This window comes from Salmo salar, chromosome ssa22, assembly GCF_905237065.1.
Source record: "Salmo salar chromosome ssa22, Ssal_v3.1, whole genome shotgun sequence".
NCBI classification, from domain to species: Eukaryota; Metazoa; Chordata; class Actinopteri; order Salmoniformes; family Salmonidae; genus Salmo; species Salmo salar.
Window position 1 is genome coordinate 61,929,524 of NC_059463.1, and position 23,691 is coordinate 61,953,214.

A 23,691-nucleotide genomic window follows, 5' to 3' on the forward strand; every position below is an offset into this window, starting at 1 on the left:
TTCACAGGTACTCACAGGTACTCACAGACATTTTCACAGGTACTCACAGACATTTTCACAGGTACTCACAGACATTTTCACAGGTACTCACAGACATTTTCACCGGTACTCACAGACATTTTCACCGGTACTCACAGACATTTTCACCGGTACTCACAGACATTTTCACCGGTACTCACAGACATTTTCACCGGTACTCACAGACATTTTCACCGGTACTCACAGACATCTTCACAGGTACGTACAGACATCTTCAGACGCTCACAGGTACTCACATACATCTTCAGACGCTCACAGGTACTCACATACATCGTCACAGGTACTCACAGACATCTTCACAGGTACTCACAGACATCTTCACAGGTACTCACAGACATCTTCACAGGTATTCACAGACATCTTCACACGCTCACAGGTACTCACAGACATCTTCACAGGTACTCAGACATCTTAAGACGCTCACAGGTACTCAGACATCTTCACAGGTACTCAGACATCTTCAGACGCTCACAGGTACTCACAGACATCTTCAGACGCTCACAGGTACTCACAGACATCTTCAGACGCTCACAGGTACTCACAGACATCTTCAGACGCTCACAGGTACTCACAGACATCTTCACAGGTACTCACAGACATCTTCACACGCTCACAGGATCTCACAGACATCTTCACATGTACTCACAGACATCTTCACAGGTACTCACAGACATCTTCACAGGTACAGAACACCTGACAGGGCTATATTGAGGTACATGCATCACCTAGCAGGGTCTTCAAACATTCCCAGGTACATTACTGGAGGGATGAGATAACAGGACTATTTAAAAACCTTTTGTGTTGATTTATTGCTTTTGATTGAGTAACTTGGCTGTTTCCTATTCCAGTCCAGTTTAACTTGGCTGTTTCTTATTCCAGTCCAGTTTAACATGGCTGTTTCCTATTCCAGTCCAGGACTGATGACAAAGTTGTCCGCTTTAAGAAAGCAGTGGAGTACTACTCAGCAGCCAGCAAGTCTCAACACTTCTCACCTTACCAAGGTAAGTTCACCCACCTCACCTTCTCTCTATAGCCCAGTACACTGAGGCAGAGGGAGGCAGAGGGAGGCAGAGGGAGGCAGAGGGAGGCAGAGGGAGGCAGAGGGAGGCAGAGGGAGGCAGAGGGAGGCAGAGGCAGACTGAGGGAGAGGGAGGCAGACTGAGGGAGAGGGAGGCGGAGGGAGACTGAGGCAGCGAGAGGGGGAGAGACTGAGGCAGCGAGCAGAGTAGCTCTGTGATGTGAGAGATTCTCCCACTCTCCCATGCATTGTGTGCACTCTGGAATGGCTGCTACCCCCTTTGCATACAAATACGCTGCTTTAGAAAGGCTTCTTGCATCGCGGCCCCGGTCGGCTTGTTGGAACTCTGTAAAAACTGGTCCGTCCCTCCACACTGTCCTGAAGCGGACTGGTCTAACTGGTCCGTCCCTCCACAATGTCCTGAAGCAGACTGGTCTAACTGGTCCGTCCCTCCACACTGTCCTGAAGCGGACTGGTCTAACTGGTCCTGAAGCGGACTGGTCTAACTGGTCCTGAAGCGGACTGGTCTCACTGGTCCTGAAGCGGACTGGTCTGACTGGTCCTGAAGCGGACTGGTCTCACTGGTCCTGAAGCGGACTGGTCTCACTGGTCCGTCCCTCCACACTGTCCTGAAGCAGACTGGTCTCACTGGTCCGTCCCTCCACACTGTCCTGAAGCGGACTGGTCTCACTGGTCCTGAAGCAGACTGGTCTAACTGGTCCGTCCCTCCACACTGTCCTGAAGCAGACTGGTCTCACTGGTCCTGAAGCGGACTGGTCTAACTGGTCCGTCCCTCCACACTGTCCTGAAGCGGACTGGTCTAACTGGTCCTGAAGCGGACTGGTCTGACTGGTCCTGAAGCGGACTGGTCTGACTGGTCCTGAAGCGGACTGGTCTCACTGGTCCTGAAGCGGACTGGTCTGACTGGTCCTGAAGCGGACTGGTCTGACTGGTCCTGAAGCGGACTGGTCTCACTGGTCCTGAAGCGGACTGGTCTGACTGGTCCTGAAGCGGACTGGTCTGACTGGTCCTGAAGCGGACTGGTCTCACTGGTCCTGAAGCGGACTGGTCTGACTGGTCCTGAAGCGGACTGGTCTGACTGGTCCTGAAGCGGACTGGTCTGACTGGTCCTGATTAATGATTGATACTCCTGTGAAACTGAATGGCTGTTAGACCTTTAACAGGTTTAACTGAAAGGACCAGTAGAACCTCACATGACCACAGAATAATGTTCAAGTTCTCTTGTTCAGTCTTAAATGTCAGATGTAGTTGAGTTACACTGCTGTGTTAAGCTGTGTGACCATGTCTTCGTCTGTTACGCTGTGTGACCATGTCTTCGTCTGTTACGCTGTGTGACCATGTCTTCGTCTGTTACGCTGTGTGACCATGTCTTCGTCTGTTACGCTGTGTGACCATGTCTTCGTCTGTTACGCTGTGTGACCATGTCTTCGTCTGTTAAGCTGTGTGACCATGTCTTCGTCTGTTACGCTGTGTGACCATGTCTTAGTCTGTTATGCTGTGTGACCATGTCTTCGTCTGTTACGCTGTGTGACCATGTCTTCGTCTGTTAAGCTGTGTGACCATGTCTTCGTCTGTTACGCTGTGTGACCATGTCTTCGTCTGTTAAGCTGTGTGACCATGTCTTCGTCTGTTAAGCTGTGTGACCATGTCTTCGTCTGTTAAGCTGTGTGACCATGTCTTCGTCTGTTACGCTGTGTGACCATGTCTTCGTCTGTTACGCTGTGTGACCATGTCTTCGTCTGTTATGCTGTGTGACCATGTCTTCGTCTGTTAAGCTGTGTGACCATGTCTTCGTCTGTTAAGCTGTGTGACCATGTCTTCGTCTGTTACGCTGTGTGACCATGTCTTCGTCTGTTACGCTGTGTGACCATGTCTTCGTCTGTTACGCTGTGTGACCATGTCTTCGTCTGTTACGCTGTGTTATGCTGTGTGTTAACAGTGTGTGTGTGTGTGTTAACAGTGTGTGTGTGTGTGTCTGTGCTGTGTGTGTCTTGTGTGTTACGCTGTGTGTGTGTGTGTGTTACGCTGTGTTATGCTGTGTGTGTTGTGTGTGTTAACAGTGTGTGTGTGTTAACAGTGTGTGTGTGTTAACAGTGTGTGTGTGTTAACAGTGTGTGTGTGTTAACAGTGTGTGTGTGTTAACAGTGTGTGTGTGTGTGTGTGTTAACAGTGTGTGTGTGTTAACAGTGTGTGTGTGTTAACAGTGTGTGTGTGTGTGTGTTAACAGTGTGTGTGTGTTAACAGTGTGTGTGTGTGTGTGTGTGTGTGTTAACAGTGTGTGTGTGTGTGTGTTAACAGTGTGTGTGTTAACAGTGTGTGTGTGTGTGTTAACAGTGTGTGTGTGTGTATTAACAGTGTGTGTGTGTTAACAGTGTGTGTGTGTGTGTGTGTGTTAACAGTGTGTGTGTGTGTGTTAACAGTGTGTGTGTGTGTGTGTGTGTTAACAGTGTGTGTGTGTGTGTTAACAGTGTGTGTGTGTGTGTGTGTTAACAGTGTGTGTGTGTGTTAACAGTGTGTGTGTGTGTGTGTTAACAGTGTGTGTGTGTGTGTGTGTGTGTGTGTTAACAGTGTGTGTGTGTTAACAGTGTGTGTGTGTGTGTGTGTGTGTGTGTGTTAACAGTGGTGTGTGTGTTAACAGTGTGTGTGTGTGTGTGTGTGTGTGTGTTAACAGTGTGTGTGTGTGTTAACAGTGTGTGTGTGTGTTAACAGTGTGTGTGTGTGTGTGTGTTAACAGTGTGTGTGTGTTAACAGTGTGTGTGTGTGTGTGTGTTAACAGTGTGTGTGTGTGTGTTAACAGTGTGTGTGTGTTAACAGTGTGTGTGTTTGTGTTAACACTGTGTGTGTGTGTGTGTTAACACTGTGTGTGTTGTTAACAGTGTGTGTGTGTGTGTTAACAGTGTGTGTGTGTGTTAACACTGTGTGTGTGTGTTAACAGTGTGTGTGTGTTAACAGTGTGTGTGTGTGTTAACAGTGTGTGTGTGTGTTAACAGTGTGTGTGTGTGTGTGTTAACAGTGTGTGTGTGTGTGTGTTAACAGTGTGTGTGTTAACAGTGTGTGTTAACAGTGTGTGTGTGTGTGTGTGTGTGTGTGTGTGTGTGTGTTAACAGTGTGTGTGTGTGTTAACAGTGTGTGTGTGTGTTAACAGTGTGTGTGTGTGTTAACAGTGTGTGTGTGTTAACAGTGTGTGTTAACCGTGTGTGTGTGTGTGTGTGTTAACACTGTGTGTGTGTGTGTTAACAGTGTGTGTGTGTTAACAGTGTGTGTGTGTTTCCACCAGTCGGACCAGACCAGACAGGAGGACCGGTAGTTTCTCCAGTAGCAGCAGTTCTGTCGCACTACGCAACTCTGGCTCCACCCCCTCAGACGCTCAACATTCCTCCCCTGTCGGGGAAACCTGGGGTGAGAAACCTCGTTTAGACCAGGACCCAAACACACCTGTTAATTAGAGCCAGGACCCAAACACACCTGTTAATTAGAGCCAGGACCCAAACACACCTGTTAATTAGAGCCAGGACCCAAACACACCTGTTAATTAGAGCCAGGACCCAAACACACCTGTTAATTAGAGCCAGGACCCAAACACACCTGTTAATTAGAGCCAGGACCCAAACACACCTGTTAATTAGAGCCAGGACCCAAACACACCTGTTAATTAGAGCCAGGACCCAAACACACCTGTTAATTAGAGCCAGGACCCAAACACACCTGTTAATTAGAGCCAGGACCCAAACACACCTGTTAATTAGAGCCAGGACCCAAACACACCTGTTAATTAGAGCCAGGACCCAAACACACCTGTTAATTAGAGCCAGGACCCAAACACACCTGTTAATTAGAGCCAGGACCCAAACACACCTGTTAATTAGAGCCAGGACCCAAACACACCTGTTAATTAGAGCCAGGACTCAAACACACCTGTTAATTAGAGCCAGGACCCAAACACACCTGTTAATTAGAGCCAGGACCCAAACACACCTGTTAATTAGAGCCAGGACCCAAACACACCTGTTAATTAGAGCCAGGACCCAAACACACCTGTTAATTAGAGCCAGGACCCAAACACACCTGTTAATTAGAGCCAGGACCCAAACACACCTGTTAATTAGAGCCAGGACCCAAACACACCTGTTAATTAGAGCCAGGACCCAAACACACCTGTTAATTAGAGCCAGGACCCAAACACACCTGTTAATTAGAGCCAGGACTCAAACACACCTGTTAATTAGAGCCAGGACCCAAACACACCTGTTAATTAGAGCCAGGACCCAAACACACCTGTTAATTAGAGCCAGGACCCAAACACACCTGTTAATTAGAGCCAGGACCCAAACACACCTGTTAATTAGAGCCAGGACCCAAACACACCTGTTAATTAGAGCCAGGACCCAAACACACCTGTTAATTAGAGCCAGGACCCAAACACACCTGTTAATTAGAGCCAGGACCCAAACACACCTGTTAATTAGAGCCAGGACCCAAACACACCTGTTAATTAGAGCCAGGACCCAAACACACCTGTTAATTAGAGCCAGGACCCAAACACACCCAAACTGTTTTGTAATATTCATATAGTGTATAAACATGTCAAACAATCTTGCTATCTAATAGTTAAAAACAAACCTTTTAGAGAAAGCTAATGTTGGTGAGATGAGGCTAACATTTTGTTGATCTCCAGGTCCAGTCTGCCTACACAGCCCCTCCGGTCGTAGAGCCTGGCCCGGCGGGGGCTGGGGCTAATGCCGGCCCTAGTGGTGACCCTGTTGCCGGTCTCGGTCCTGGTCCTTCTGGTTCTGGTCTGGCTGTGGAGTCAGCGGTGGGGAAGACCCTGGCAGAGCAGGTACCAAGCAGCTTCAGCAACATTCCTCCTAAAGAGAAGCACACGCCGCTGTACGAGAGGTCTTCTCCCATCAACCCTTCTTTTCCCCCGGGGGGCACGGCCGCCACCAGCCCCTCCTCGTCGTCCTCCACCACCTCCTCGGAGAACGAGGACAACACAGGCTTCACTGCCAAGTAGGTTTTGTTATAGTACCTAATTACTCTATCCACTGCTATGTCAGTGCTGTTATGTTTACCTTGTCAAGTCAGTCCTGTTACACTACCCGCTGCCAAGTCAGCCCCGGTACACTACCCTCAGTCCTGTTACACTACCCGCTGCCAAGTCAGCCCCGGTACACTACCCTCAGTCCCGTTACACTACCCGCTGCCAAGTCAGCCCCGTTACACTACCCTCAGTCCTGTTACACTACCCGCTGCCAAGTCAGCCCCGGTACACTACCCTCAGTCCTGTTACACTACCCGCTGCCAAGTCAGCCACAACCAGCCCATTGCTTGACAGATGGCTTTAACTAACTGGGACTCCCGAGTGGCACGGCGGTCTAAGGCGCTGCATTTCAGTGCAAGAGGCGTCGCTACAGACCCTGGTTCGAATCCAGGCTGAATCACATCCGGTCGTGATTGGGAGTCCCGTAGGGCGGCGCACAAATGGCCCAGCGTCGTCCGGGTTTGGCCCGGGGCAGGCCGTCATTGTAAATAATAATTTGTTCTTAACTGACTTGCCTAGTTAAATAAAGGTAAAAAATGATTATATATATTTTTTGATAAGCAAAGAGAAACGACAGTCCGTTACTTTAAGACGTGAAGTTTTGGTTTTCTCCCTGGACCTCCTCAACGTCCACCTCTTGAACATCAGACTCTGAGGCCTCATATTTCACTGTCACTTTCCAACCTTGTTGAGGATGGCTCGTTGTCAGGCTCAAAAAGCCTCAAATTTGCCCGGATGGCAACCAATTTTTCAAGTGAATTAACAATCCTCAATTAACAGGCTCAAGCAAGATAAAACCCACATGGTATCAAAAACTAACTAGTAGGAATTGTTAACAAGTTAGAAATGACTTAAACATACTTTGCTGTAGGCTACTATTTACTAGTTAACAAAATATAATGTTATGTCATAAAATATGTTCACCCCACCCAGTATTGTAATCAAAACTTACCCTAAAGCATGTAGTCCTTGGCTCAGACAGTGTAGTAGTGTGGGCTCAATAGCATCTCATTAGTGTGGAAGATCTTGAGAATCAGCTGTTCATGTGATGGAAGAATGCACTGTGCATGCGGAGGGTTGCAATTCCATAGAATTGTGGGATAGTTTAACCAAAAATATGCCACAATACCTAGAATTGCCTAATGTGTATCCCACAAAAAAAGTTAGAAGCCAATTTTTTTTTTTAATGAATTTAAGCAAAATTCCCCAAATTCCCGGGCTTAACTTCCCATAGAAAATTTCAGGAAAAATGCTGGAATTTTACCGGAAAGTTTCCGACCCTTTGCCGACCCAGAACCAGAAGAATAATGATCAGTGACCGTCATGATTAATTTCTTCCATCGGAGTCATTTTCATTCAGACCTTTGTAGCAACGATGACGCACGCTCTCACGGTGTACTCCTAGTAGGCCAGAAGTAGACTGGTTTTTGAAAACTGGATCTAGTGGACTGATAAATACCATTTTTAGATTACAATGGATCAATACAATAGAATGACCCTGTTCTTCATTCACAATTGGTGATTACATCATTATGCTTCGTTCACTACCATCCCCCCCCACTTATTCTCTTCTCTGTATCGTTCACTTCCTCTCACTCATCAACTCACCCGTTCTCTTCTTTCCTCCCCAGCATACCTTTCATCCTGTTGTGTAAAATTATTTTTGGATATAGTTTTTAGGTTCAGTTTCGAAGGCAAATATTGGGGACATTATCAACCCTTAGAAATTTCCAAGTCAATACGTTTCCATTACAATATCCTGTCAGACTTCCTGCTGCCATGTCAGCGTTATTCATTTTACGTACTACATTACTCAGTCAAGTCAAAACTGTTACAATACATGATCCTAATACGTGATCATACTCTTATCCTGTTGTTCCTGTAGTCATGTAAGTGACCATAATAAAGGAGGATGGGACAGACCATCAGAGAGCACAGCAGAGGGGGAACTGGAAGGATGGGACAAACCATCAGAGAGCACAGCAGAGGGGGAGCTGGGAAACCAAACCAAGGTATGGTTCAGCACAAGAGTCTGAAATCTTACATCGTTCCATGATGTTTACAATAAACAATGTTCGCATCAGTTCTATATATAGCGGAATGCCTGGAAATCCCATATACATATACAGCTGTTTACCGTGCCTTCAGAAAGTATTCAGACCTCTTCACTTTTCCCACATTTTGTTACGTTACAGACTAAATTAAATATAAAATGTTCCTCATCAATCGACACACAATACCCCATAATGACAAAGTGAAAACAGGTTTTTAAACATTTTTGCAAATGTATTAAAAATAAAAACCAGAAATACCTTATTTACATAAGTATTCAGACTCCTTTTGCTATGAGACTTGAAATTGAGCTCAGGTGCATCCTGTTTCCATTGATCATCCTGGAGATGTTTCTACAACTTGATTGGACAGGATTTGGAAAGGCACACACCTGTCTATATAAGGTCCCACAGTTGACAGTGCATGTCAGAACAAAAACCAAGCCATGAGGTGGAAGGAAATGTCCGTAGAGCTCCGAGACAGGATTGTGTCGAGGCACAGATCTGAGGAAAGGTACCAAAAATGTATGCAGCATTGAAGGTCCCAAAGAACACAGTGGCCTCCATCATTCTTAAATGGAAGAAGTGTGGAACCACCAACACTCTTCCTGGAGCTGGCCGCCTGGCCAAACTGAGCAATCAGGGGGAGAAGGGCCTTGGTCAGGGAGGTGGACAAGAACTCGATGGTCACTCTGACAGAGCTCCAGAGTTCCTCTGTGGAGATGGGAGAACCTTCCAGAAGGACAACCATCTCTGCAGCACTCCACCAATCAGGCCTTTATGGTAGAGTGGCCAGACGGAAGCCACTCCTCAGTAAAAGGCACATGACAACCCGCTTGGAGTTTGCCAAAAGGCACCTAAAGACTCTCAGACCATGAGAAAAAATATTGTCTTGTCTGATGAAACCAATATTGAACTCTTTGGTCTGAATGCCAAGCGTCACGTCTAGAGGAAACCAGGCACCATCCCTACGGTGAAGCATGGTGGTGGCAGCATCATGCTGTGAGGATGTTTTTCAGCAGCAGGGACTGGGAGAATAGTCAGGATCGAGGGAAAGATGAACGGCGCAAAGTGCAGAGAGATCCTTGATGGAAACCTGCTCCAGAGCGCTCAGGACCTCAGACTGGGGCGAAGGTTCACCTTCCAACAGGACAACGACCCTAAGCACACAGCCAAGACAACTCAGGAGTGGCTTTGGGAGAAGTCTCTGAATGTCCTTGAGTGGCCTAGCCAGAACCCAGACATGAAAACCGATCGAACATCTCTGGAGAGACCTGAAAATAGCTGCACAGCAACGCTCCCCATCCAACCTGACAGAGCTTGAGAGGATCTGCAGAGAAGGATGGGAGAAACTCCCCAAATACAGGTGTACCAAGCTTGTAGCGTCATACCCAAGAAGACTTGAGGCTGTAATCACTACCAAAGGTGCTTAAACAAAGTACCCGAGTAAAGGCTCTGAATATTTATGTAAATGTGATATTTCAGTTTTTTGTTGTTGCAAAAAAAAAAAATTTTTTTGCTTTGTCATTATGGGATATTGTATGTAGATTAATGAGGTAATTCTTTTTTTAAATACATTTTAGAATAAATAAGATGACAAAGTGTGGAAAAAGCGAAGGTGTCGGAATGCTTTCTGAATGTTCTGTGTATATGTTAGAGGCAGGATTTGGACTGTTCTTGTTTCTGAATGAACATATTTTCATAAATATTGAATGAATTAATGTTTTTATGGGTGAACACCCTATAATTTCTACAAATTTGTAAAAACATAATGTCACTGACATTATGGGGTATTGTGGGTAGGCCAGTGATACAAACTCACAATTTAATCAAATGTTTAAATTCCAAGCTGTAACACAACAAAATGTGGGGGAAAATTCAAGAGTTGTGAATACTTCCTGAAGGCATTGTATAGTTAATATTCTGAAGTCAGTGATGTGGACGTTTGGTTCCGTGACCCTGGAGGTTCTGAGATGATTAGTAGACATCCAAACTTTAGAAAAGGATTTGAAACGGTGAAACGGCACTATCTGAAGCCTGACAGCCCTCTTCTCCCCCTCGCAGGCTAACCCAACCGTGACCTCTCCTGGGGTCATCGGTCATCTGAATGCCCAGATCCCGTCTTTGTTGTCAATGCCGACCAGAAACCACATGGACATCACTAGCCCTCCGCTCCCCATGGTGGCTCCAGAGGTCCTCAGAGTGGCTCAACACAGACACAAGAAGGGCCTGATGTACCCATACATCTACCACATCCTTACCAAGGTACCCCTACCGCATCCTTACCAAGGTACCCCTACCGCATCCTTACCAAGGTACCCCTACCACATCCTTACCAAGGTACCCCTACATCTACCACATCCTTACCAAGGTACCCCTACATCTACCACATCCTTACCAAGGTACCCCTACCACATCCTTACCAAGGTACCCCTACCCCTACCACATCCTTACCAAGGTACCCCTACACCTACCACAACCTACACCTTCCATATTCTAAGGTACCCCTACATCTACCACAACTTACACCTTCCATATTCTAAGGTACCCCTACATCTACCACAACCTACACCTACCAAATTCTAAGGTACCCCTACATCTACCACAACCTACACCTACCATATTCTAAGGTACCCCTACATCTACCACAACCTACACCTACCAAATTCTAAGGTACCCCTAGAGGATGTCTCCTGGTCTGACGAACACCGCTGTAGCTCGGCCACCTTTCACCGCAGATGCGGAAGGGCGACATCGCCGGATGTGGTGGATTGAGACGCATCCCATTCAAAATAACCGATGATCTCTAGCCTATTAAATTGATGGAGTTTGTTGGGGATAGTTTTTTTTATTATGTTAATTTGATTTATGCGGGACATCGACTCTAGAGTGTTTTTAAGAGCGTGTGTGTTGTGTTTTCAGGGGGAGATAAAGCTGTCCGTCACCATAGAGGATGAGGCCAACCAGGAGCTCCCATCAGCAGTGCAGCTGTTCAGACCTATCCGTCAGTATGTCTACGGGGTTCTCTTCAGCCTGGCTGAAGCCAAGAAGAAGGCTGAGAGACTAGCCATGAGGCGCAACCGTCTGCCTGAATGTAAGACACTGCTACCTAGCTATACTCTACAACTAATTTAGGAAACTACTTCCTACTATACTACTAATGTAAGAAACTACTACCTTCCTCTACTACTAATGTAATATGTAATAAACTACTACCTACCTATACTCTACTACTAATGTAAGAAACTACTTTCTACCTAGACTATACTACTAACTAGATGTTGACCGATTATGATTTTTTTTTTTCGCCGATACTGATTATTGGAGGACCAAAGAAAGCCGCTACCGATTAATCGGCCGATTTATAATTATTATTACTATTATTTTTTATTTAAATAAAAAAAACAAATTATTTAAATAACACACAAAAAAAAAACAAATAAAAAGATGCAAAAAATAGGAAGAAAAAGAAAATAAAAAACTATATATATATTATAATTATTATTACAAATATAGATATATTTGTAATAATGACTATTACAACAATACTGAATTAACACTTATTTTAACTTAATATAATACATAAATAAAATCAATTTAGCCTCAAATAAATAATGAAACATGTTCAATTTGGCTTAAATAATGCAAAAACAAAGTGTTGGAGAAGAAAGTAAAAGTGCAATATGTGCCATGTAAAAAAGCTAACGTTTAACCTCTATGGGCTAGGCGGGACGAATTCGTCCCACCTACGTAACAGCCACTTGAAGCCTGTGGCGCGATTTTCAAAACCTTAAAAATCCTATTACTTCAATTTCTCAAACATATGACTATTTTACAGCTATTTAAAGACAAGACTCTCGTTAATCTAACCACACTGTCCGATTTCAAAAAGGCTTTACAACGAAAGCAAAACATTAGATTATGTCAGCAGAGTACCAAGCCAGAAATAATCAGACACCCATTTTTCAAGCTAGCATATAATGTCACCAAAACCCAGAAGACAGCTAAATGCAGCACTCACCTTTGATGATCTTCATCAGATGACAACCCTAGGACATTATGTTATACAATACATGCATGTTTTGTTCAATCAAGTTCATATTTATATCAAAAACCAGCTTTTTACATTAGCATGTGACGTTCAGAACTAGCATACCCCCCGCAAACTTCCGGGGAATTCGCTAACATTTTACTAAATTACTCACGATAAACGTTCACAAAAAGCATAACAATTATTTTAAGAATTATAGATACAGACCTCCTCTATGCACTCGATATGTCCGATTTTAAAATAGCTTTTTGGTGAAAGCACATTTTCCAATATTCTAAGTACATAGCCCAGGCATCACGGGCTAGCTATTTAGACACCTGGCAAGTTTAGCACTCACCATAATCATATTTACTATTATAAAAGTTTGATTACCTTTTGTTGTCTTCGTCAGAATGCACTCCCAGGACTGCTACTTAAATAACAAATGTTGGTTTGGTCCAAAATAATCCATCGTTATATCCGAATAGCGGCGTTTTGTTCGTGCGTTCCAGACACTATCCGAAATGGTAAAGAAGGGTCCTGCGCATGGCGCAATTCGTGACAAAAAATTCTAAATATTCCATTACCGTACTTTCGAAGCATGTCAACCGCTGTTTAAAATCAATTTTTACGCCATTTTTCTCGTAGAAAAGCGATAATATTCCGACAGGGAATCTCCTTTTCGGCAAACAGAGGAAACAATCACAAAGGCGGGGGCGGTCGGGTCACGCGCCTAAGCCCAGAGTCCCTTGATCGGCCACTTGAGAAAGGTGATAATGTGTTTCAGCCTGGGGCTGGGATGACGACATTCTGTTTTTTCCCGGGCTCTGAGCGCCTATGGACGACGTAGGAAGTGTCACGTTAGAGCAGAGATCCTTAGTAAAAGATAGAGATGGAAAAGAAGTTCAAGAAATGGTCAGACAGGCCACTTCCTGTAAAGGAATCTCTCAGGTTTTGACCTGCCATTTGAGTTCTGTTATACTCACAGACACCATTCAAACAGTTTTAGAAACTTTAGGGTGTTTTCTATCCATATGTAATAAGTATATGCATATTCTAGTTACTGGGTAGGAGTGGTAACCAGATTAAATTGGGTATGTTTTTTTATCCAGCCGTGTCAATACTGCCCCCTAGCCCTAACAGGTTAAGTTCCTTGCTCAGAACATGAGAACATATGAAAGCTGGTGGTTCCTTTTAACATGAGTCTTCAATATTCCCAGGTAAGAAGTTTTAGGTTGTAGTTATTATAGGAATTATAGGACTATTTCTCTCTATATGATTTGTATTTCATATACCTTTGCCTATTGGATGTTCTTCTAGGCACTTTAGTATTGCCAGTGTAACAGTATAGCTTCCGTCCCTCTCCTCGCTCCTACCTGGGCTCAAACCAGGAACACATCGACAACAGCCACCCTCGAAGCAGCCTTACCCATGCAGAGCAAGGGGAACAACTACTCCAAGTCTCAGAGTGAGTGACGTTTGAAACGCTATTAGTGCGCACCCGCTAACTAGCTAGCCATTTGACATCGGTTACACCAGCCTAATCTTGGGAGTTGATAGGCTTCAAGTAATAAACAGCGCAATGCTTGAAGAATTGCGAAGAGCTGCTGGCAAAACGCACGAAAGTGCTGTTTGAATGAACGCTTATGAGCCTGCTGCTACCTACCACCGCTCAGTCAGACTAATATAATAAACACACAGAAATACGAGCCTTAGGTCATTAATATGGTCGAATCCTGAAACTATCATCTCGAAAACAAAACGTTTTTTCTTTCAGTGAAATACGGAACCGTTCCGTATTTTATCTAACGTGTGGCAACCCTAAGTCTAAATATTCCTGTTACATTGCACAACCTTCAATGGTATGTCATAATTACGTAACATTCTGGCAAATTAGTTCGCAACGAGCCAGGCAATGAACGCAAGAGCAGTGACACAATTTCATGTTAGCAGGCAATATTAACTAAATATGCAGGTTTAAAAATATATACTTGTGTATTGATTTTAAAGAAAGGCATTGATGTTTATGGTTAGGTACATTGGTGCAACGACAGTGCTTTACCCGCAAATGCGCTTGTTAAATCAACACCCGTTTGTCGAAGTAGGCTGTGATTCGATGAGAAATTAACAGGCACCGCATCGATTATATGCAACGCAGGGCACGTTAGATAAACTAGTAATATCATCAACCATGTGTAGTTAACTAGTGATTATGTTAAGATTAATCGTTTTTTATAAGATAAGTTTAATGCTAGCTAGCAACTTACCTTGGCTTCTTGCTGCCCTCACGTAACAGGTGGTCAGCCTGCCATGCAGGCTCCTCGTGGAGTGCAATGTAAGGCAGGTGGTTAGAGCGTTGGACTAGTAACCAGAAGGTTGCAAAAAATAATCCCCGAATCCCCCTCTGAACAAGGCAGTTAACCCCCGTTCCTAGGCCGTCATTGAAAATAAGAATGTGTTCTTAATCTGACTTGCCTAGTTAATCGGCCATTCCGATTAATCGGTCGACATCTACTACTAACGTAAGAAACTACTACCTACCTCTACTACTAATGTAATAAACTACTAACTATACTATACTACTAATGTAATAAACTACTACCTATACTATACTACTAATGTAAGAAACTACTACCTACCTATACTACTAATGTAAGAAACTACTACCTACCTATACTACTAATGTAATAAACTACTACCTATACTATACTACTAATGTAAGAAACTACTACCTATACTATACTACTAATGTAATAAACTACTAACTATACTATACTACTAATGTAATAAACTACTAACTATACTATACTACTAATGTAAGAAACTACTACCTACCTATACTACTAATGTAATAAACTACTACCTACCTATACTATACTACTAATGTAATAAACTACTACCTACCTATACTATACTACTAATGTAATAAACTACTACCTATACTATACTACTAATGTAATAAACTACTACCTATACTATACTACTAATGTAATAAACTACTACCTATACTATACTACTAATGTAATAAACTACTACCTGCCTATACTATACTACTAATGTATGAAAGTACTACCCACCTATACTCTACTACCTATTTAAGAAAGTACTACCTACCTATACTAGTAATGTATGAAACTACTGCCTACCTGTACTACTCATGTAATACACTACTACCTACCTATATTACTAATGTAAAACTATTACCTACCTATACTATACTACTAATGTAATAAACTACTATCTATACTATACTACTAATGTAAGAAACTACTACCTACCTATACTATACTACTAATGTAATAAACTACTACCTATACTATACTACTAATGTAATAAACTACTACCTATACTATACTTCTGATGTAATAAACTACTACCTACCTATACTACTAATGTAAGGAACTACTACCTATAGTATACTACTAATGTAATAAACTACTACCTATACTATACTACTAATGTAAGAAACTACTACCTTTACTATACTACTAATGTAAGGAACTACTACCTATACTACTAATGTAAGGAACTACTACCTATACTACTAATGTAATAAACGACTACCTATACTATACTACAAATGTAAGGAACTACTACCTATACTACTAATGTAATAAACTACTACCTACCTATACTATACTACTAATGTAATAAACTACTACCTATACTATACTACTAATGTAATAAACTACTACCTATACTATACTTCTGATGTAATAAACTACTACCTACCTATACTACTAATGTAAGGAACTACTACCTATAGTATACTACTAATGTAATAAACTACTACCTATACTATACTACTAATGTAAGAAACTACTACCTATACTATATTATTAATGTAATAAACTACTACCTATACTATACTACTAATGTAAGAAACTACTACCTATACTATATTATTAATGTAATAAACTACTACCTATACTATACTACTAATGTAATAAACTACTACCTACCTCTACTACTAATGTAAGAAACTACTACCTACCTCTACTACTAATGTAATAAACTACTACCTACCTATACTAGTAATGTAATAAACTACTACCTACCTCTACTACTAATGTAATAAACTACTACCTACCTATACTAGTAATGTAATAAACTACTACCTACCTATACTACTAATGTAATAAACTACTACCTATACTATACTACTAATGTAATAAACTACTACCTATACTATACTACTAATGTAATAAACTACTACCTATACTATACTACTAATGTAATAAACTACTACCTATACTATACTACTAATGTAATAAACTACTACCTATACTATACTACTAATGTAATAAACTACTACCTATACTATACTACTAATGTAAGGAACTACTACCTATACTATACTACTAATGTAAGGAACTACTACCTACCTATACTACTAATGTAATAAACTACTACCTATACTCTACTACTAATGTAAGAAACTACTACCTATACTCTACTACTAATGTAAGAAACTACTACCTATACTATACTACTAATGTAAGAAACTACTACCTACCTCTACTACTAATGTAAGAAACTACTACCTACCTATACTACTAATGTAATAAACTACTACCTACCTATACTAGTAATGTAATAAACTACTACCTACCTATACTAGTAATGTAATAAACTACTACCTATACTATACTAGTAATGTAATAAACTACTACCTACCTATACTAGTAATGTAATAAACTACTACCTATACTATACTAGTAATGTAATAAACTACTACCTATACTATACTAGTAATGTAATAAACTACTACCTATACTATACTAGTAATGTAATAAACTACTACCTATACTATACTACTAATGTAATGAACTACTACCTATACTATACTACTAATGTAAGGAACTACTACCTATACTATACTACTAATGTAAGGAACTACTACCTATACTATACTACTAATGTAAGAAACTACTACCTATACTATACTACTAATGTAATAAACTACTACCTATACTCTACTACTAATGTAAGAAACTACTACCTATACTATACTACTAATGTAAGAAACTACTACCTATACTATACTACTAATGTAAGAAACTACTACCTACCTATACTAGTAATGTAAGAAACTACTACCTACCTATACTAGTAATGTAAGAAACTACTACCTATACTATACTAGTAATGTAATAAACTACTACCTATACTATACTAGTAATGTAATAAACTACTACCTATACTATACTACTAATGTAATAAACTACTACCTATACTATACTACTAATGTAAGAAACTACTACCTATACTATACTACTAATGTAAGAAACTACTACCTATACTATACTACTAATGTAAGAAACTACTACCTATACTATACTACTAATGTAAGAAACTACTACCTATACTATACTACTAATGTAAGAAACTACTACCCATACTATACTACTAATGTAAGAAACTACTACCTATACTATACTACTAATGTAAGAAACTACTACCTATACTATACTACTAATGTAAGAAACTACTACCTATACTATACTACTAATGTAAGAAACTACTACCTATACTATACTACTAATGTAAGAAACTACTACCTATACTATACTACTAATGTAAGAAACTACTACCTATACTATACTACTAATGTAAGAAACTACTACCTATACTATACTACTAATGTAAGAAACTACTACCTATACTATACTACTAATGTAAGAAACTACTACCTATACTATACTACTAATGTAAGAAACTACTACCTATACTATACTACTAATGTAAGAAACTACTACCTATACTATACTACTAATGTAAGAAACTACTACCTATACTATACTACTAATGTAAGAAACTACTACCTATACTATACTACTAATGTAAGGAACTACTACCTATACTATACTACTAATGTAAGGAACTACTACCTATACTATACTACTAATGTAAGGAACTACTACCTACCTATACTATATTACTAATGTAATAAACTACTACCGATACTACTAATGTAATAAACTACTACCTATACTATACTACTAATGTAAGGAACTGCTCCCTACCTACACTCTACTACCAGCTAGTCTTTATTAGCTAGTCTCTACTGAGCAAGTCCTAGTAGAAGGCTGAGAGACTGGGACGCCACCGTCTACCAGAGTGCCGGAGTCAGCCAGCTAGCCTGGAGGCAGACCAGCAACAGGTTAAAATCTGACAGGAAGGGTTTCCAGCATCAGTACCCTAGAGGCCATCTCTTGTTGTTGTGTCCATGAGCAAAGCTCTTCATCTCTCTAAACTGCTCTCTATTACTGAGACTGACCCAATGCCTCAACCCCTCAGTGTATTTATTGATATTTGTGACCGACCACCTCGATTCGGTCTAAGGTTGCAAAATTTGAAATAGTGTTTTTTTTTTTTTTTACATTTGATTAGAGACTCGGCTAGAAAATGGTATATCATGCACTGCTGTTGAGGAACAATGGGAAAAGTCATTCTGCTTTGAAAGTTGATAAACTGGTAACCCCACTTTTGAGAAAATAGTCCTTGAATGTTTTGGTACACCTACTGGAATGCTCTTCTTTGTCTACGCCCAGTCAGCATCGTTCACACCCTCTTAACCTCTCTGGGCTTGGCGGGACGAATTCGTCCCACCTACGTAACAGCCACTGCTATCCTGTGGCACGATTTTCGAAACCTTAAAAATCCTATTACTTCAATTTCTCAAACATATGACTATTTTACAGCCATTTAAAGACAAGACTCTCGTTAATCTAACCACACTGTCCGATTTCAAAAAGGCTTTACAACGAAAGCAAAACATTATATTATGTCAGCAGAGTACCAAGCCAGAAATAATCAGACACCCATTTTTCAAGCCAGCATATAATGTCACCAAAACCCAGAAGACAGCTAAATGCAGCACTCACCTTTGATGATCTTCATCAGATGACAACCCTAGGACATTATGTTATACAATACATGCATGTTTTGTTCAATCAAGTTCATATTTATATCAAAAACCAGCTTTTTACATTAGCATGTGACGTTCAGAACTAGCATACCCCCCGCAAACTTCCGGGGAATTCGCTAACATTTTACTAAATTACTCACGATAAACGTTCACAAAAAGCATAACAATTATTTTAAGAATTATAGATACAGACCTCCTCTATGCACTCGATATGTCCGATTTTAAAATAGCTTTTTGGTGAAAGCACATTTTGCAATATTCTAAGTACATAGCCCAGGCATCACGGGCTCGCTATTTAGACACCCGGCAAGTTTAGCACTCACCATAATCATATTTACTATTATAAAAGCTTCATTACCTTTTGTTGTCTTCGTCAGAATACACAGCCAGGACTGCTACTTCAATAACAAATGTTGGTTTGGTCCAAAATAATCCATCGTTATATCCGAATAGCGGCGTTTTGTTCGCTGCGTTCCAGACACTATCCGAAATAGTAAAGAAGTGTCACGCGCTTGGCGCAATTCGTGACAATAAAATTCTAAGTATTCCATTACCGTACTTCGAAGCATGTCAACCGCTGTTTAAAATCAATTTTTACGACACTTTTCTCGTAGAAAAGCGATAATATTCCGACAGGGAATCTCCTTTTCGGCAAACAGAGGAAAAAATCCCAAAGGCGGGGGCGGTCGGGGTCACGCGCATAAGCCAGTGTCTCTTGATCGGCCTCTTGAGAAAGGCGATAATGTGTTTCAGCCTGGGGCTGGAATGACAACATTCTGTTTTTTCCCGGGCTCTGAGAGCCTATGGACGACGTGGGAAGTGTCACGTTAGAGCAGAGATCCTTAGTAAAAGATAGAGATGGCAAAGAAGTTCCAGAAATGGTCAGACAGGCCACTTCCTGTAAAGGAATCTCTCAGGTTTTGACCTGCCATTTGAGTTCTGTTATACTCACAGACACCATTGAAACAGTTTTAGAAAATTTAGGGTGTTTTCTATCCATATGTAATAAGTATATGCATATTCTAGTTACTGGGTAGGAGTGGTAACCAGATTAAATCGGGTATGTTTTTTATCCAGCCGTGTCAATGCTTCCCCCTAGCCCTAGAGGCCATCTCTTGTTGTTGTGTCCATGAGCAAAGCTCTTCATCTCTCTAAACTGCTCTCTATTACTGAGACTGACCCAATGCCTCAACCCCTCAGTGTATTTATTGATATTTGTGACCGACCACCTCGATTCGGTCTAAGGTTGCAAAATTTGAAATTGTGTTTTTTTTTTTTTTACATTTGATTAGAGACTCGGCTAGAAAATGGTATATCATGCACTGCTGTTGAGGAACAATGGGAAAAGTCATTCTGCTTTGAAAGTTGATAAACTGGTAACCCCACTTTTGAGAAAATAGTCCTTGAATGTTTTGGTACACCTACTGGAATGCTCTTCTTTGTCTACGCCCAGTCAGCATCGTTCACACCCTCTTAACCTCTCTGGGCTTGGCGGGACGAATTCGTCCCACCTACGCAACAGCCAGTGTAATCCAGTGGCGCGATTTTCAAATACCTTAAAAATCCTATTACTTCAATTTCTCAAACATATGACTATTTTACAGCTATTTAAAGACAAGACTCTCGTTAATCTAACCACACTGTCCGATTTCAAAAAGGCTTTACAACGAAAGCAAAACATTAGATTGTCAGCAGAGTACCCAGCCAGAAATAATCACACACCCATTTTTCAAGCTAGCATATGTCACAAAAACCCAGAAGACAGCTAAATGCAGCACTAACCTTTGATGATCTTCATCAGATGACAACCCTAGGACATTATGTTATACAAAACATGCATGTTTTGTTCAATCAAGTTCATATTTATATCAAAAAACAGCTTTTTACATTAGCATGTGACGTTCAGAACTAGCATACCCCCCGCAAACTTCCGGGGAATTTACTAACAATTTACTAAATTACTCACGATAAACGTTCACAAAAAGCATAACAATTATTTAAAGAATTATAGATACAGAACTCCTCTATGCACTCGATATGTCCGATTTTAAAATAGCTTTTTGATGAAAGCACATTTTGCAATATTCTAAGTACATAGCCCAGCCATCACGGGCTCGCTATTTAGACACCCGGCAAGTTTAGCCTTCACCAAAATCAGATTTACTATTACAAAAGTTTGATTACCTTTTGTTGTCTTCGTCAGAATGCACTCCCAGGACTGCTACTTCAATAACAAATGTTGGTTTGGTCCAAAATAATCCATCGTTATATCCGAATAACGGCGTTTTGTTCGTGCGTTCCAGAAACTATACCCGAAATGGTAAATCAGGGTCGTGCGCATGGCGCAATTCGTGACAAAAAAATTCTAAATATTCCATTACCGTACTTCGAAGCATGTCAACCGCTGTTTAAAATCAATTTTTATGCAATTTATCTCGTAAAAAAGCGATAATATTCCGACCGGGAATCTCCTTTTCGGTAAACGGAGGAAAAATCACAAAGACGGGGGCGGCCAGTGCACGCGCCTAAGCCCACAGTCCCTTGATCGGCCACTTGAGAAAGGCGATAATGTGTTTCAGCCTGGGGCTGGAATGACGACATTCAGGTTTTCCCCGGGCTCTGAGAGCCTATTGGAGCCGTGGGAAGTGTCACGTTACCGCAGAGATCCTTTGTAATGGAATGAGATGTCAAAGAAAGACAATAAATGGTCAGACAGGCCACTTCCTGTAAAGGAATCTCTCAGGTTTTGACCTGCCATTTGAGTTATGTTATACTCACAGACACCATTCAAACAGTTCTAGAAACTTTGGAGTGTTTTCTATCCAAAGCCAATAATTATATGCATATTCTAGTTACTGGGCAGGAGTAGTAACCAGATTAAATCGGGTATGTTTTTTTATCCAGCCGTGTCAATACTGCCCCCTAGCCCTAACAGGTTAAGCCCTAGCCCCACCCATCTCTTTAAGGATTCACATGTGAGGCCATGTGCTAAACAGAGGGAGTAGTGTAGTAAACCACCAAAGATTAAGACAAAAAATGATAAAAGTAGTAACCTTCAATAAGGAAAAACTCCAGGTAAAAATACACTTTAATCTAGTCCATGGCCTATATCCCGATATCCTGATTTATGTGCTGTCATGTTGTTCTTGACATCACAGTCTCTGGTAAACACACATGTTCATGAAATACAATATGTGGCCTTAATCACCCCCAGACACACCTGGCTAACGTGATGGGTCATGTAATCACCTGGTGAAGTGGAGTCGTTTGTTTAGACATGTAGCTAGATAGCTAAACAATGAACTGTAATCCCAACCCATAATGTACAAACGGATTGTAATAGCTTGCGACCATGCAGTAAATGCTGTAGTATGAATCTACAGGTAGCTAAAGCTAACCAACTAGGTTCATTGTTAGATAGCTTGCTAACATTAGGCTATAACTAGCAATACAAATAACTTTTTGAGATAAAAATATTACTACACCGATGATAATGGTAACGTTAGCTAGCGAGCCAGCAAGCTAACGTTCGCTCGCTAGTGAACAGTGTGCTTTAACTTGCAATGAAAATGACTTTCTGACTAAATTAACATCATATAATATCTGAAAATGTAGCTAGACTCTTACCCAGAAAGTTTTCAGACCCTTTGACTTTTTCCACATTTTGTTACGTTACAGCCTTATTCTGAAATATATATATATATATATATACTTTTTTATTTCCTCGTCAATCTACACTCCATAATGACAAAGAAAGTGTTTCGAAATTTTTGCAATTGTTTTACAAAAAAATAAATAATGAAATATCACATTTACATAAGTATTCAGACCCTTTACTCAGTACTTTGTTGAAGCACCTTTGGCAGCAATTACAGCCTAGAGTCTTCTTGGATATGATGCTACAAAAGCTCTAGGAAGAGTCTTGGTGGTTCCAAACTTCTTCCATTTAAGAATGATGGAGGCCACTGTGTTCTTTGGGACCTTCAATGCTGCAGAAATGTTTTGGTACCATTCCTCAGATCTGTGCCTCGACACAATCCTGTCTCGGAGCTCTACGGACAATTTCTTTGACCTCATGGCCTGGTTTTTTTCTTTGACGTGCACTGTCAACTGTGGGACATTATATAGACAGGTGTGTGCTTTTTTCATATCATGTCTAATAAATTGAATTTACCACAGGTGGACTCCAAACAAGTTGTAGAAACATCTCAAGGACGATCAATGGAAACAGGATGCATCTGAGCTCAATTTCGAGTCTCATAGCAAAGGGTCTGAATACTTATGTAAATAATGTATTTTTATTTGATATTTTTAATTTATTTGCAAAAACAATCATCTAAAAGCCTGTTTTCACTTTGTCATTATGGGGTATTGTGATGTCATTATGGGGGTATTGTGATGTCATGATGGGGGTATTGTGATGTCATGATGGGGGTATTGTGATGTCATGATGGGGGTATTGTGATGTCATGATGGGGGTATTGTGATGTCATGATGGGGGTATTGTGATGTCATGATTGGGGTATTGTGATGTCATGATGGGGGTATTGTGATGTCATT

General features: G+C 41.1%; 1 protein-coding gene across 1 annotated transcript in view; it reads left to right on the plus strand.

Moving 5' to 3' along the window:
• LOC106583833 (constitutive coactivator of PPAR-gamma-like protein 1 homolog) overlaps positions 1-23,691 on the plus strand; it is a 70,641-nt gene that overhangs the window by 16,670 nt on the left and 30,280 nt on the right. The window contains 6 exon segments of the mRNA XM_045705791.1: positions 950-1,040; positions 4,356-4,477; positions 5,754-6,088; positions 8,005-8,131; positions 10,235-10,435; positions 11,093-11,264. Of these exon segments, the coding sequence (XP_045561747.1) occupies positions 950-1,040; positions 4,356-4,477; positions 5,754-6,088; positions 8,005-8,131; positions 10,235-10,435; positions 11,093-11,264 (1,048 nt within the window).